Source organism: Portunus trituberculatus, chromosome 48, assembly GCF_017591435.1.
Source record: "Portunus trituberculatus isolate SZX2019 chromosome 48, ASM1759143v1, whole genome shotgun sequence".
Classification (NCBI taxonomy): domain Eukaryota; kingdom Metazoa; phylum Arthropoda; class Malacostraca; order Decapoda; family Portunidae; genus Portunus; species Portunus trituberculatus.
Window position 1 is genome coordinate 30,052,419 of NC_059302.1, and position 15,525 is coordinate 30,067,943.

The following is a 15,525-nucleotide window of genomic DNA, read 5'->3' on the forward strand; positions in this document are numbered from 1 at the left end:
TTCAATCAGCTTCTGTTTTGCGTAGTTAAAGAACTCCGCACACATTATTGCACCCGGCATCAGCTTAACCAATCCATTAGCGTACTTTTCTTTTGGTCTTCCTATACTTCTTCTACCTTCCACTGTTACCGTTACAATAAAATTTTCCAGTCCTTCTTCTCATCGCAAAGATTATAGCAGGTCGTTTATCACTTCCGTTTATGCTTTGAATCATCTTAATCGCCCTCATGAATAGCTTGCTGAATGCTGGTGGATACATCTGCCACAAAATCATAATAATATACACATATCAATGTCATGTGCATGTATTCACCAGTTGATTAATTAATTATTTTTTTCATGAAATCACTTGTACCAAGATATGACATAGAAATGATGGTGATCTTGTTAGTCGCTTGTGAATCTCACACTGAATATTAAGAGGCATTGCGCCTAATTTAATAGAAGACGTACCCTGTCTCACGATGAAAGTCATGGAAATAGAAAATTGCGGGTGACAACCGTCGTGACGAAGAATCTATGAAATCTGCCCAAAAAAGTAGAGAGAGAGAGAGAGAGAGAGAGAGAGAGATTTTAGAGCTGCGTTGCCTTTGGCCACTCCGATATCCCTTGAAGATATTATTTATGAGAATAATTAGAAATGACATTTTATGGCATGTGGTGCAGTATTTATAAAACACATATAGCATAAAATAGTGCATACATTACTAGAACAACTAAGCATCCTTTTTTTTTTTTTTTTGCCATGTATTGTTATATTCTTAATGCAAACAGCTGGATTTTTTTATATATATTTTTCCCCTTCCTCATTTATTGATTACATCCCGACGTCTCCAATAGGTGTGGTGGCGGCTGTGGTGGCCGCTGCGGCATGGTTCGCACAGTCATGGCTCGGGGCGACGGAGGAATCGTGTACAAGAATGATCCCGTGTATGACTTTATTGTGGTGGGGGCCGGCACAGCGGGCAGCGTGGTAGCGGCGCGGCTCAGCGAGACACCCCACCATCGCGTGCTACTACTGGAAGCGGGCGGGGAAGAGCCATGGCTCTCCTCCATTCCCCTCGCCGCACCGCTCCTCCAGGGGTCTCGTTATGACTGGAAATACATGACGATGCCGCAAAAGAATTCTTCAGAGGCTCTCGTTGGCAAGGTGAGGCATATGCGCTTATCCGGCTCTTAGTTGCATGGTCGTCCAGATCAAAGAATATCAGTTCATGGATTTATATGATATAGCATGCAGCTTTCACCTTACCATCGTATTTTTTTTTTTCTTTCTCTCGCTGTGATATATCTTATTATGTCACGAAGAAGTTCAAGAAATTGCTTACGACCAGAACAGTGGATGAAACTTGTCTACCAAACGATTCACGACTTTTCCCGTGACAGCGGTCGGCGTGGCCACGGGGGCGCGTGTTGGGCGGCAGCGGCAGCATCAACTACAACATCCACATGCACGGGTCGCCGCAGGACTTTCAAGCGTGGGAGCAGCAATACGGTGCCACGGGCTGGGGCTTTGCTGAGATGAGAAAGTATGCCAACAAAGCAGAATGTCTGAGGCTTCGTCCGAAATTATTCAAGGTAACTGTTTTTTTTTTCTCTCTCTCTCTCTCTCTCTCTCTCTCTCTCTCTCTCTCTCTCTCTCTCTCTTGGCATTGGTGAGACTAGAAACAAGTCATCTTACGCCTTTTTTTTTTTTTTACATTAAAGATAACTTTTCACTCTTGTGATGAAAAATGGAAATAATTCCATTAGAGCGGAGGTGAAGGATTGTTCGCCATCATTTGCTGAAAACAGATATTGATATCCCAGGAACTAGCCGTATATTTGAAATAAATTGTAAATCGCAGACTAGAAAGAATTATTAGTTGGAGATAGCATAGAATTCACACAAAAGTTATAGGATTACCGGTACACCTATAAGGAACCACAGGATTCATCGCCTCGTAACGGATCACAAACAAAGAAGACTTGTTTTCCCTGCAGCAGGAGGAGTGCAGCATGGAGGTAGTTCCTCTGCAGCAGAAAGGTTGTAGTGGGGGGAGCAATGGCAGCAGTAAAGAAGAGCAAGGCCACATGCGGCAGGCTCAGGACGCCGTTCAGTGCTATGACCCGCCCATCCGCACAAAGACTGCTTCCTCCACCCTCACCTCCACCTTCCTTGAAGCGGGAAAGGAGCTTGGTAAGAATCCATATCATGCTTAAGCCTGCATACCATTTCCTCAGAACATAATCTACTTAGCTTGCCGATGTGACAGAAAAAGATTGGAAGAGAAAAAAGTTTTGGTGGAAAGAGACTTTTTACAGTGGTTGGTTGCTGGCAGCAATTTGTCCACGGGATTACGTTTACTTATAATCTGTTTATAATTGAAATTTGTTAAGGACAATATCAGCGTGAAAAGTGCATGACATTACTTACTGAAACGGGTGTGGCCATAAAAGGGATAGGTACGCAGCTGGCGTATGCACTGAAATCTAACATGTATGTAATGTATAATACTTGTACTGTACCTTCATGCGCGTTGTTGCTTCAGTAAAGAGAATTCATGTATTAAGGACTTTTTTCTTTTCAAGATGAGTAGGGAGAGAAGGCTGGAGGTGTTACGTCATGTCGATGTATGAATAATTACCTAATTATCCCTTTTAGGGCTTCCTGTGGGAAACCTGAATGATGACATCGACTATGGGGTGATGGCTGCCCGCACCACTGTGTTCAAGGGACGTCGCTGGAGCTCATTCACCGGTTACCTCAAGCCCGCCCTCGGCAGACCTAATCTTCACGTCATGCTGCACACACAAGTCACAAAGGTACACTGCATTGCATCCTGAATTAAATAATATATGCATATTGTAAAGCCAGTTGCTATTATAGGCGAGATGTACATGTACGTATATTGTCCCCAAGAATAATACTCTATTATCCTAAGATTCTCTCTCTCTCTCTCTCTCTCTCTCTCTCTCTCTCTCTCTCTCTCTCTCTCTCTCTCTCTCTCTCTCTCTCTTATGCACAAGATCCAGGTTTCATGAAAATTATTAGGTAAATCTTGTATATATGTTTATTATTTCCACTTCCATTTCCTCAAACTTTGATATTTGAAGTACGTAACTACTGATCTGGAAACTCAACTACTTATAGGCTTCAAAGGATAAAAGCACCATGGCAATGACTCAACCAAGTATTCCAGGCAAGGAAATGAGTGAGAGGATGAAGAGTCTGTATGAGGCTAGGGAATGACAACAAGAAATTGTCCATCTCTCCTGAATCTTTGGCTTCTTTTTGAGAAAAGGCATTTTTGTATCTTTATTGGTATGTGCTTACATGTAGCTACATTCATTGTTGGATATATCAAAGGTTAGAATATGTTCTTTTAAGAACATTATAAGTAAATGAATATGTGTATTATTTGCAGCAACAAAATCAATGAATCACCTTGATGGAAGCCTTTCACCTGTCCCACCTGTGTGTGTGAGAGTGGTAGCAGTTGCCAGTTTGATGTGTCTGATGTTTGCAGTGCAGTACACAGGTTGCTTCATTGGCTCATTTTCAAGATAATAATCCTTAAGAACAAATTTATTTCCTTTTATTTCTTAAAATGCCACATTTAGATGCTTATTGTCTCATCTTTGGCTTATAAAAATAGTAGTAAAGCATAAGGTCAGTACCTTTTGGTTACATTAATTATCTTACCTTGTGTAAGTGTGCTTCTGCATGATATTATGTACAGTTAGCCTTGGCCACACTCCTGTAAGGTTTACATACCCAGTGTTGTCAAGGCTGACAGGGTTGTAACCATGAAACATTACAAGAAGTGAGCTTTATTTGAGAGATTTATGGTGGAGGTAGATGTGAATAATGGGGAATGGCTTGCAAAAGATAAGAGGGGTCTGAAGAGGATACGGAAGCTAAACTTCCTCTTTAATGCTCCTTACCATTAATGAAGAGTTTTAGTGAAGCTCACTTCTTGTGTTTCATGGTTACAATCTTGCTAGCTTTGACAGCATTGGATGGACCACATAGGAATGTGGCCAGCTTTACCCCTGTGGTTCAACACAACATTTCTGAATCTATGGAATCACTATCTATATACAGTGGACCCTCAGACTTTGAACATAGATCATTCATTCCAGAAGGCTATTCAATGTCTGAATTGTTAGAGACCCAAAACCATTTTCCATATAGGGAACAATGTAAATCATTTTAATCCTTTCCAAGACCACAGATTTTTACCTAAGTAAATAAGAATTGAACTATGCAAAATCAATATTATTTACCTTTTGGTGGCAAGCTTCATGGCACATGTAGATGATGGTGTGGGAGGGTAAGAAAGGCTTGACTTAATGTACATACTAATGCAAATGATTATTTCTGGATAATCTTTGCATTTGAGGCTACATCTCAATAAAACCTCAATGAAAACTTTGATTTGTTTCACATCTGTTATAGCTTGTCACTGCAATAGTTAAGAAATATTTTTCCCATTTATGAGATAATTGTACCTATATGAAAATTACTCAACCATCCTACGTAGTTAAGTCACTCTGGTCAAATGAAAAACTGATCAAATGACCTTACCCCAGTTGGGAATAAGAACAAGGTAACAATGTAGAACCAAAACAAACAGGGAACTGATGGTTACCTCCTGCCAGTGGCACTAGCATCACCCAGATTCAGCTGGATTTGGTCTCCTTCATGTTTTTTTGAAGTCCAAATTTTTTTTGAACTCTGAGGGGTAAAGTTTATTGAAATTCTTGTTTAAAGTCTGAATTGTTTGAAATATGGGATGTTCAAAGTCCAAGGGTCCACTGTGGTATTAGACGAGTAATGATTCCACAAATGTGTCACCATTGCATGAATATTATGAAATAGTGTTCATAAGTATAGGCTAAAGAAGTGTTATTTGCAAACATAGTAATTTACTTGAATGATGTTGAATACTAAGTAAGAGAACATTTTTTGAGCGGGAATATCTAAGAGGTCATGAAAAGATGTCATAAAAAAGTGAGACAGTTCCAGGAAACTAGAAATTTATGCATTGCAAAATTTATCAGATGGATTTCATGATTTGATCTTTTTTTGAAGGAAATAGAAAGAACAAAGATACATATGTACAATTTGCATATTACCAAATTATGTGTACACAAGGCTGTTACAGCATGGCTTTCCCACACTGAGTAGTAGATCTATTAATTTATGAATTAACCTCAATTACATAATGACTCTGCAAGTGTTTGCTTGGATCAAATATGAAGTGATTTTGTTATTATTTATATACAATTATCAGTTTTAGTCAGTACATGTACATTTTATATTTCTTTAACAAAAATAACTCATCCTAATTATGTGATCTGTTGTATTTACTCTTTTACCTTCTAATTTTTCCAAGATACTTATACCAATAACTGGTTGATATCTGTTCAATATGGTTGTGGATTTTTCAACAAATGCAAAGGGAATAATTTTTCTCATGTATGTTATTATTGAACAAGATTCATGTAGAACCATTATTGATTGCAGTTTTTGAGATCTCTTTAAAAGGAAATATTTAACTGTAATCTGTAACTCATCTTGGCTTTGCTTTCTATTTTCTTGCTAACAGAGAGTTATTTCATAAAGGGGATTACCATGATAGTGTGTACATATGTCACTGAAATGTTCATAGTGTTCTTATGTCAGTTAGTCATTCACAATAATATAGAAAAAATCACTTCCTCTCCACTGACAATGTGACTACCTCTTGCACATTTCTGTAAAACTTTGAAATCTTTGCAGTTTCAGGAGTTTTTGTTATGAATGTTTACTAGCATTGAAGACTGAGCTTATAACACTTTATGTTATAATTACTCTACACCATAGAATTTTCCCTTCTCATTTTTCTCAGAATTCTTGATAGAATGTTTTATCTGTCTTTTCTCTTCTTATGTTGATCTAACTTAATTAAAATAGCAGATGAATATTTCTTTTGTAATCGTTTGCTTCATTTAGTTTTTTGTATTTATCATACAGTCTCAGATGTCATTGAAAGGATAAGTTCTTAGATCAGGTTGTATTATTATTGTGCTCATCATCACCACCTTCACTTACCCAGACTTTCCCTATGCAGGTTGTGTGGGATGGAAAACGAGCAGTTGGAGTGGAGTTTATTCAGTGGGACAATACCAGGCTGAATGGCACAGTATATGCCCGAGGGGAGGTGATATTGAGTGGTGGAGCCATCAACACTCCTCTTCTTCTCACTCACTCAGGGGTTGGACCAAAGCATGTGCTAAAGAAGCTGCAGGTAAGTCACCAGTACAGGAGAGCCAACTTTCTTTTTTTGTGTGTGTTCATTCTATTTACTACTGGTGTTGATGATATATATATATATATATATATATATATATATATATATATATATATATATATATATATATATATATATATATATATATATATATATATATATATATATATATATATATATATATATATATATATATATATATATATATATATATATATATATATATATATATATATATATATATACACACACAGTATATATAGATAGATTTAGCTCCTATATGTACTTCTAGTGGCTTCCACAATCAGTAAACTCTTCTAAGGATTTAGTTACACTTTTCAAGGAATTTATAAATGCATTAGGAAGAATTCCATCTGTTTTTGTAGTTTTTATTTTTTGGATCCCCAATTTTTTTCTTTTTTCATTTAAGTCAGGAAAGCAGCCCAAGGGCAACAGAAAGAGTGAAAAAAAAGGCCCACTTAGAGGCCATTCCCTGAACAGGGTCAAGAGAGTTAGTCAAAAGAAACCTAACTTTCTCTTAAATGAGTTTAGGTCATAGGTAGATGGAAATACAGAAACAGATAGGGAGTTACAGAATTTAATAGAGAAAGGGACAAATGATTGTGAGTACTGGTTAACTCTTGCATTAAAGAGGTGGACAGAATAGTGATGAAAGAAGGAAACAAATATTGTGCAGCATGACTGCAGGAGGAGGGAAGGCATGCAGTTAGCAAAATCAGAAAAGCAGTTGGCATGAATATAGCAGAAGATAGCAAGAGATGCAACATTGCAATGGTAAGAAAGAGGCTGAAGACAGTTAGTCAGAGGAGAGGAGTTGATTAGATGAAAAGCTTTTGATTCCATCTTATCCAAGAGGAGAGCAGTATGAGTGAAACCCCCATATGTGTGAAGAGCATTCCATACATGGATGGATAAGGTCCCTGTATAGAGTTGTTGGGAGGGTAAAAAAACTTGTGAAGACAACTTGGAATGTTTAACTTTATAGAAGCTGTTTAGCTAGAGAAGAGATGTGAAATTTCCAGTTTAGATTGTAAGCAAAAGACAGGCCAAGGATATTCAGTGTAGAAGATGGTGGCAGATGAGTGTCATTGCAGAAGAGGGGATATGTAGTTGTATCGAAGGTTTTGTCGAGTTGATAGATGGAGAAATTTGTTTTTTAAGGCACTGAACAATACTAAGATTTCTCTGCCCAAAGCAGAAATTTTAGTGAGATTAGAAGTCAGGCATTCTGTGGCATCCCTGCATGATCTGTTTACTTTCTGAAGGGTTGGTTGTCTCTGAAAATTAAGCAGTTCCACTGTGATATGACATGTTTTCTTGATATATATTTTACCCATAAATTTCATAGTTATTGAGTGGAGATTGCATACATGAAAATTACAAAACCAATAAAATAGAAGATGAAGAATCTGTTGAGTCAGCTGTTGTAGCAAAATAAGTATTAAGGTATAATTCCAGTATTACAAGAATAATGATATACAAAAATGTTAAATCTGACATTAAAAGAATAAATAAAGATAAAAATAGTAAAGCTACCCTCACATCACCACATCTCTTCAGATTCCAGTGGTGTCTCCTCTGAAAGGTGTGGGCAGCAACTTACAAGACCATCTCAATCTGCCACTGTATGTGTCCTTGGAGAAGCCTGTCTCCCTCAACCTTGCCAAGCTGAGGACCATTTCTAACTTGTGGAATTACTTCTTCAATTCTGGAAAAGGTATGGGACCATCATATCTATAACCTTGAAAAACTACTTTTTTTTTGCTTTGTGAAATGATATGAATCCATTCTGAAGTAAATGTTCTACTTACCTTGTTATTGATGTTATCGTTTCATTATTATCATTATTGTTATTATTAATATTATTATTATTATTATTATCATTATTATTATTGAAGGTATCATCATTATTGTTCTACAACTACATTCGCATAATCACAAAAGCTCTTGCACCCAGCAGGCACCTTGGTGGTTGCCCCGCATCTCAGCCACTACCATGGATACCATGGATGTGTGCATTTACTTCATCTCAAGTCTGCTAGCCAGTGCAGACCTGAGTCACTAGCTTAAGCTTTCAAGGTGCAAGCAGAGGCATAGTTCTGGAGAGCAATAAGAGGGATCCCATCAAGTCCATAGGCTTTTGAAGAATTAAGGCCGGCAAGGGCATGGAAAACATCATTGCAAAAGATCTTTATAAGATAAAAAGTTACCTTTGAGTGTCATCTCTGGAACTGTGACCTAAATATGAATTTTCTTCAACATGATTTTTTTTCTCTTTTATGTATGAAAAGTGTCTCTTTCATGCATTGAAAATATCTTTCACTTTCATGTTCTCTGTAAACTCTTCACTCATGTGGGAAAAGAGAAAGTTAAACAACAAAGTTTAAAAGAAAAAATGTAGATGCAAGAACAAGAAATTTTATGAAACAGATAGATAAATTATTGGATTAGATTAGAAAGAGAAAGGATGGATGTTGAGGAAGGTGGAATGTACATAAATAGTGTATGGAAGAAGTAAAGATTGCTTCATGACTGTTCCTCTAGGAAAGTCTAAGAAAAGTATTCCAGTAAGGATTATTTTAAAATCATTGTTGTGTTTTCTTTTGAATGTTAGGCACATTATGAAATGCATTCTTTACTCTTTATTTTTTCAGAGACTTCCCCTTTATTTTCCTTGACTTTAAAGTTTTCCTTAGCATATCTATATAATGCCTTTCTCTTCTGAGTTATATTCCATTTATTACTTGCTTAGATTCTTATTTTATGGATCTGTCTCATTTGTTATCTTAACATTTGTTTCCCAAGTGATCCCCTATTCATTATGTTGCAGGTGACCTTGGGCAGGCAGCCATTGAGGGTGTGGGGGTGATGCCAGGGGAGGGGAAGCAGCAGGAGGTGGCGGCCATTCTCTTCAACATGGGAGCCGTGGACAAGCATCTCTATTCTGAAGTGGCCAATATGAAGCTTGAAGTATGTAATTGTTTCCTCTGTTCTGTGTGTGCGTGTGTGTATTTACCTAGTTATATTTACCTAGTTGTATATTTTGCCCACATCACTTGTAAGTGACACCAGTCTGTAATTTAATGGCTCAGTTGACGTTCCTCCTTTGAATATAGGGATTATGTTAGCTCTCTTCCATTCCAGTGGTACTCTCCCTTCTTTTAATTTAAGAGCTTGTAACCATTTCCCAAACTGGTTCTAACAACTGATCTTTACATTCCTTTAGTGCCCAGCCTGACACACCATATGGCCCCATTGTTTTTCTGACATCCAGATTTTCTAGTAGTTTTCCAATTTCTTGTTTGTGCACTATGATTTCTTGCAAGGCTTTACAATGCAGTGTCCTGTTTATATACTTCTAAAAAGCTTGGGTTCATCATTGCTTTTTCTCACCACATCTTTCTTAAAGTTTCTTTCTTCCTCTCTCATTAATTTAATATTAATTAGGATACATTTCCTCTAGTCCACTGTGTCCCTCACCAAATCTCCTTTCTCTTTAATTACTTGTATTACTGTGTCTTGTCTTTTCTTGAATACCCCTGAAAATTTTACTTTTTCTTCTTCCTGATCTTTCTTCCAGGCATTCTTTAATTCTTCCAATTTTATCTCACCCATTCCACTTTCTACTTAGTCTGTCCCATCCTGAATTTTCTCTTGTAGCTTTTTTAGTGATTCCTCATATTCGCTGCATGAAGTCATTAATAAACTTCTTTAACTTCTCCATCTCCTCTTTCATTACTTGGTTTACTTCTTTTATTTTCTCACTTTCTTCCATTCTCTCCTTTAGTTCTGTGTTTTCTTTTATTGATCTGTCTTGTTTTTTGAAGATACTTGATAGTACTTCCTTCATGTATCTCATCTCCCAATCCATGCTCACCAGCCTTCTCATGTTACCATTTTCATCCCTAAAACCTGCAAACTCCTTGTCAGTACATTCCTCTCCCAACTTCCTCAGACCTGCTGCAGTTTCAATAACCTTTGGGTTCTCCAAACATGACAAATGTTTTGAAAACACACGTTTGGCACGCCCTCTACGTCCACCTCTCCCTCCATTTTTTAATCCAAACTGCACCCAAATCTTGCTATTTTAGAGATAGGAAAGCTCTATGGCCCCATTCGCCACTATACATACAGTCTAGGTCAGTAGGTCTGCTTCACACGCCTGTTGTTGTATGTATATCTTTGGGAGCTCTCTGGAACCAACCGCTCTCAACAATCCCCTCAGTGTAATTCACCATGGTGCCTGCTGGTTACCCAGCCAGCATTCCCCCTTACGGAGTGAGCTCAGAGCTTATAGACTGATCTTTGGGTAGGACTGAAACCACAACACACTCCACAAACTGGGAAAGTAAGGCCACAACCCCTCACGTTACATCCCATACCTATTTACTGCAAGGTGAACAGAGGCTACACATTAAGAGGTTTGCCCATTTGCCTTGCCATGTCTGAAACTCGAACCCGGATCTTTTCGTTTGTGAGCTGAGCGTGCTAACCACTACACTATGTGGTATGTGTGCGCGCATGTACGCATGCGCTTGTGTGTGTCTGTGTGTATTTTTACAGGATTGAGTGAAGTTCTTATTGTACCACTTTACTGATTTTTTGACACTGCCTTCTCTAATCTACACCTTATATCATAATTTTCTATCACTTCATGAACTTTCTTATGGTTTGAAATTCTGAGGTGAATTTTGACTTTCATCCCATAAGGTTCTTATTCATTCTATAAGATGTTTTAATTGCAGCGTTTGTGAGATCAGTTTGTATCATGACATAATTGTCAGTGATTTTCTCACATTGACTTTCAGTACTTTGAGAAGATGTTCCCGGGTATGGACAATCAAAGTCAAGAGGGGTTCATCTTCCTGGTGACATGCCTCCACCCTCAGAGCACCGGCCAGCTACAGGTTGTCTCCAGTGATCCCCGGCAGCCTCCTGTCATTGACCCTGGCTATCTCTCCCACCCCGCTGATCTTCCCTGCATGAGACATGGTTAGACACCTTACCTGTTGTCACATTTTTTTTTGCTTGTATCTAATATAATGTCAGGATGTAACTTATCTATGTATGTATAAAACAGAAAAATGCTTGCTTATCCTTGTTAACTTGTGTACATTGATTTATTTTTTTTATACCATACAATAGTCATTTACTTCAAAGAATGTTTAGTTGTTGGCTGAGTAGGGTTAGTTACAGTGCCATATCACAATGTCTATATAATATGTCAGTTTTTTTAACTTTTTTAATTGAGGTTCAATTATTAGGTATGAATGATTCAGCGTACAAAATCATGCAATGCTTTGAATGGTTCAGGTTTTACGATAATAGTCTGTATTTTACGTAAATATCACATCATTTGATAACAGAGTTCTGTGGCATTGTCATATGGACTGAGAACAGCTAGAGTGCTTATTGGTAGGGTCAGGTCACTCAGGTCAGTGATGGTGGTGGTCAGCCTCTCAGGGTCCCTCACTGGCCACCACCCACATGTTCTTCACAGCTAAGATAAACATACAACATGAATAAGTATTTATTTCTTAGAGAGAAAAGCCAATAGAAGTCCTATTATTGTCCTCTTTAGACCAGGGGAAACATCTATTTAAAAGAAGAAAAAATGCACCTTGACTTTTAGCCTTAAGGTGGTGTGGAAGAAAAGTCAAAACATAAACAAATAAATTATTAAAAAATTCCTGGATTACCTATAATCACACAGAGAGAGAGAGAGAGAATGGGAAGAATTGTCTGTCCTTTCCACCAGGGTGTCAGTAATTGGTCCTGTGAAGACATGACAACATAGCTCAGATGGAATTTCTGTACTTGAACTTCGGCCAACTCCCAAATATTATTTCGAAAACTAAACGATTATAATGACTTTTGAGGTTGTGCTGGTCCTGGAATATGTGATGTATTACCAAATACATAATTTCTTTTAGCAGTTATAAAGTTTTTTCTTTGTAACATCTACATCTCTGTGTGACATAAGATATTTGTAATAACTTTAAAGTAATGCCTTGACCCTCTCCCTACCACAGCTTTCAAGTTTGGCATGCGTTTGCTGCGCACAAAGGCCTTCCAAAGCCTTGGGGCATCTGCTCATTTGCCTCGCTACAAGGAATGTGTTGAGGCTGTTGGGGGTGCAGCAGGACCCGGTCCAGGGGAGGATGCACGAGCCAGGTACAAGGAGTATGTCAACTGTATAGTGCGCATTGGGGGCATCACTGGTTACCATCCCCTCGGCACTGCCCGCCTTGGCCAGCCCAATGATCCTAAGGCTGTGGTGGATCTTGACCTTAGGTCAGTATGTCATATGCATCAGTCTTTTTTAGAAATCTTGATGAGCTTCATTTCATAGGTTCTTTATTTTCTGTAGCTGCCTTTTAACTTAATATACTTGAGTCTTGAACTCTTGTTAGTACTTACCTATTTATCAATACAGTGTTATTCCTCACTCAGTAAGCTGAAAAGGGCAACTTCAACACATGTTAAAGACAAAATATATTTCACCATCGCTGTCTTATGTGTGATATTTGCAAGTCTTGTATTGTCCTAATCAGTTGAGTATTAAAGTTCATTTTGTAAGATGAAGAATAGCCCAATTTGTATTATTTTGTGGATTGTATTATATTAATTGGATATTTTACAGAATAATTCAATAATTATTTCATAGCAAGCTTGCTCTGCTGAACTACAGTATAAGAAAATTTATAATTTATTATTTGGAAAGGATTATGTCATACTTTGCATTGGTCAGTCAGGTGAGTCTGATGTTGTGAGTGTTTAGTGTCAATGAGAGATTTATGATTGTGGCTTAATTGTGTCTTTGCCTCCAGAGTGATTGGGACAGAAAGGTTGCGAGTGGTGGATGCCTCAGTCATGCCCACACAGATCTCTGGCACACCAAACTCTGCCATCATTGCCATAGCAGAGAAAGCTTCAGACCTCATCAAGGTGAGTTAGGCATGACTGAAGAGAGAAGATGAGAGAGAGAGAGAGAGAGAGAGAGAGAGAGAGAGAGAGAGAGAGAGAGAGAGAGAGAGAGAGAGAGAGAGAGAGAGAGATTCTCAACTTATTTGTGTATTTACCTAGTTGTAGTTTTACAGGGCCTGGGCTTTATGCTCGTGTGGCCCCATCTCCATATCTACACTAATCCAATCTTACTTTAAAAGTATGCACACTTGTTGCAGACACTACTTCTTCATTTAAACTGTTCCATGTCTCAATACATCTCTGCGGGAAACTATATTTTTTAATATCTCTCACACATCTTCCTTTTCTCAGCTTTTTACTATGCGATCTTGTGCTTTGGATGTCATATTCTTCTCTCAGGATCAGTTTCTCAATATCCACTTGGTCCATTCCGTTGATCAATTTATAAACTTGTATCAGGTCTCCTCTCTCCCTTCTTTGTTCCAGGGTTGGTAGATCCATAGCCTTTAGTCTCTCCTCATATGTCATCCCTTCAAATTCTGGAACCATTCTTGTAGCTATTTTTTGTAGCCTCTCCAATTTCCTTATGTGTTTCTTTTTATGAGGGGTCCACACTACTCCTGCATATTCCAATCTGGGTCTTATTATAGTACTTATCAATTTCTTCATAATTTCTTTGTTCATGTAGTGAAATGCTACTTCAATATTCCTTAGCAAATTATATGTGTGTTTTGTATTCTGTGGTATTTATCAGAAAAACTAGTATGAAAATGTTGTCTCTTAGTAGTCTGTTTTATCATTTGTGCTTAATATAGATAAGGCTGTTCAATATTGAGAGGAAAAAATTACCTATTGAAAACAAATTTTCACATGAAATATTCTTACACATGCTTAGCCTTTTATTTCTTTCTCTTTAATGTTACTCCTATCAGGCTTGCTTTCAGATTAGAATAAATTAGATATAATTTGCATGTTTGTGCCTGTAATTATGTTTGTTTATTCTCAAAATGATATTCTAACATTTTTCTTTCTATTTATGCATGTTCTACTTATATATTCATATATTTATACTGAGCTTTGCAAAGATAAAGTTAAGGAGTTTTGTGTTAGCTTTTGTGTCACATCTTTCCTCCATTCACATTGGTTTGTGATCATACACCTGACAAAGATAAAGCTCTGATGAATTTAAATTTTTGTGCCATTATGTTTTTACTGCTTAAGATAATGTTAAGTTTGGGCTCTGCACAGAGTTACATATGTGATAGAAGTCCATTGACTCCAAAGGACAGCTTATGTGATGTTAGTCTGCAGAAATAAAACATGAATAATTAGTTGAAGAAATATTACTATGTAACTGGTTTGTGGAACTCACTAGTAGTATTATGCATCCATGGGACATTTCATAAAAAATACTGAGAAATCAGTTAGAAAAGCAAGATTACAGGCATGAATGATGTTTGATGGGTATTGAATCTCTGACAGGACTTTCATGCAATATGACAGTCCTGACATCCTATTTATCAGGCCAAGATTTTCTCCAAGGTCTGATTGTGTATAGAATCTTTGATTTTTCTCTCTCTCTGCAGGCATCTTGGACCAACAGCACCCACCTGGTATCACAGCGGCTGTGCTCCTCATCCCCAGACTGTGAACAAAAGTTATTAGCTAAACTGGACAGTTCCTCTGGTTGTGTGCACCCTTCTTTGCTGCTGCTGGTGTTCTTTCTTGTTTTTCATTCTATAAACAATAATGCTTAATTTAGTCACCTGAATCCTGGTATGTAATGTACTCATACTTCAGTCTTCTGTTTTCTGTCAGAGTATGTCTTTCTTCTTCGTCTTGTGTCAGGTATTCATGATTCTAGTCAGATTGTCCTTTTATTCTGTGTGATTTAATATGTTGTATTTATTATAGAATACATTTTATTTAATGCAGAAGTGTTTATCTGTGAGTAACCTGATCTGGACACACTTTGGTTGTTTGTGGTAATTTGTGTGTCTGTAATTCCATTGTCAAGCCAATAGTAACATGTATTAACTCAGTTTATTGTAGTATAACTTTACTGGACATGAGAGAGAGAGAGAGAGAGAGAGAGAGAGAGAGAGAGAGAGAGAGAGAGAGAATTTTTAGATGTAGTGAATGACATGTTCATATATTTCAGGAGTTATATATTTTGCAATTCTGACATGAGCTAATCATACTGGCACTTTTTTTCATTTCTGTAACATGAATGGAACATCTTTGTACTGGATATGATTTGTTGAAATAGAAATTAGGTAAATGAATATTATTTGAATGA

At 37.4% G+C, this 15,525-nt stretch overlaps 1 protein-coding gene across 2 annotated transcripts in view; it reads left to right on the top strand.

Annotated features, from left to right (window-relative positions):
* LOC123498773 (neither inactivation nor afterpotential protein G-like) overlaps positions 1-15,160 on the top strand; it is a 20,937-nt gene extending 5,777 nt beyond the window's left edge. The window contains exons 2-12 of one of the 2 annotated variants that reach the window (XM_045246191.1): positions 841-1,150; positions 1,387-1,578; positions 1,984-2,179; positions 2,645-2,805; positions 6,099-6,275; positions 7,860-8,016; positions 9,130-9,269; positions 11,108-11,291; positions 12,332-12,593; positions 13,130-13,247; positions 14,813-15,160. In XM_045246191.1, the coding sequence (XP_045102126.1) occupies positions 872-1,150; positions 1,387-1,578; positions 1,984-2,179; positions 2,645-2,805; positions 6,099-6,275; positions 7,860-8,016; positions 9,130-9,269; positions 11,108-11,291; positions 12,332-12,593; positions 13,130-13,247; positions 14,813-14,983 (2,037 nt within the window). In that variant the 5' untranslated portion in view covers positions 841-871 and the 3' untranslated portion in view covers positions 14,984-15,160. Of the gene's footprint in view, positions 1-840; positions 1,151-1,308; positions 1,579-1,983; positions 2,180-2,644; positions 2,806-6,098; positions 6,276-7,859; positions 8,017-9,129; positions 9,270-11,107; positions 11,292-12,331; positions 12,594-13,129; positions 13,248-14,812 lie in introns of those variants that run through there. The other variant, XM_045246192.1, reaches the window with a different exon arrangement.
* The last annotated feature ends 365 nt before the right edge of the window (positions 15,161-15,525 follow it).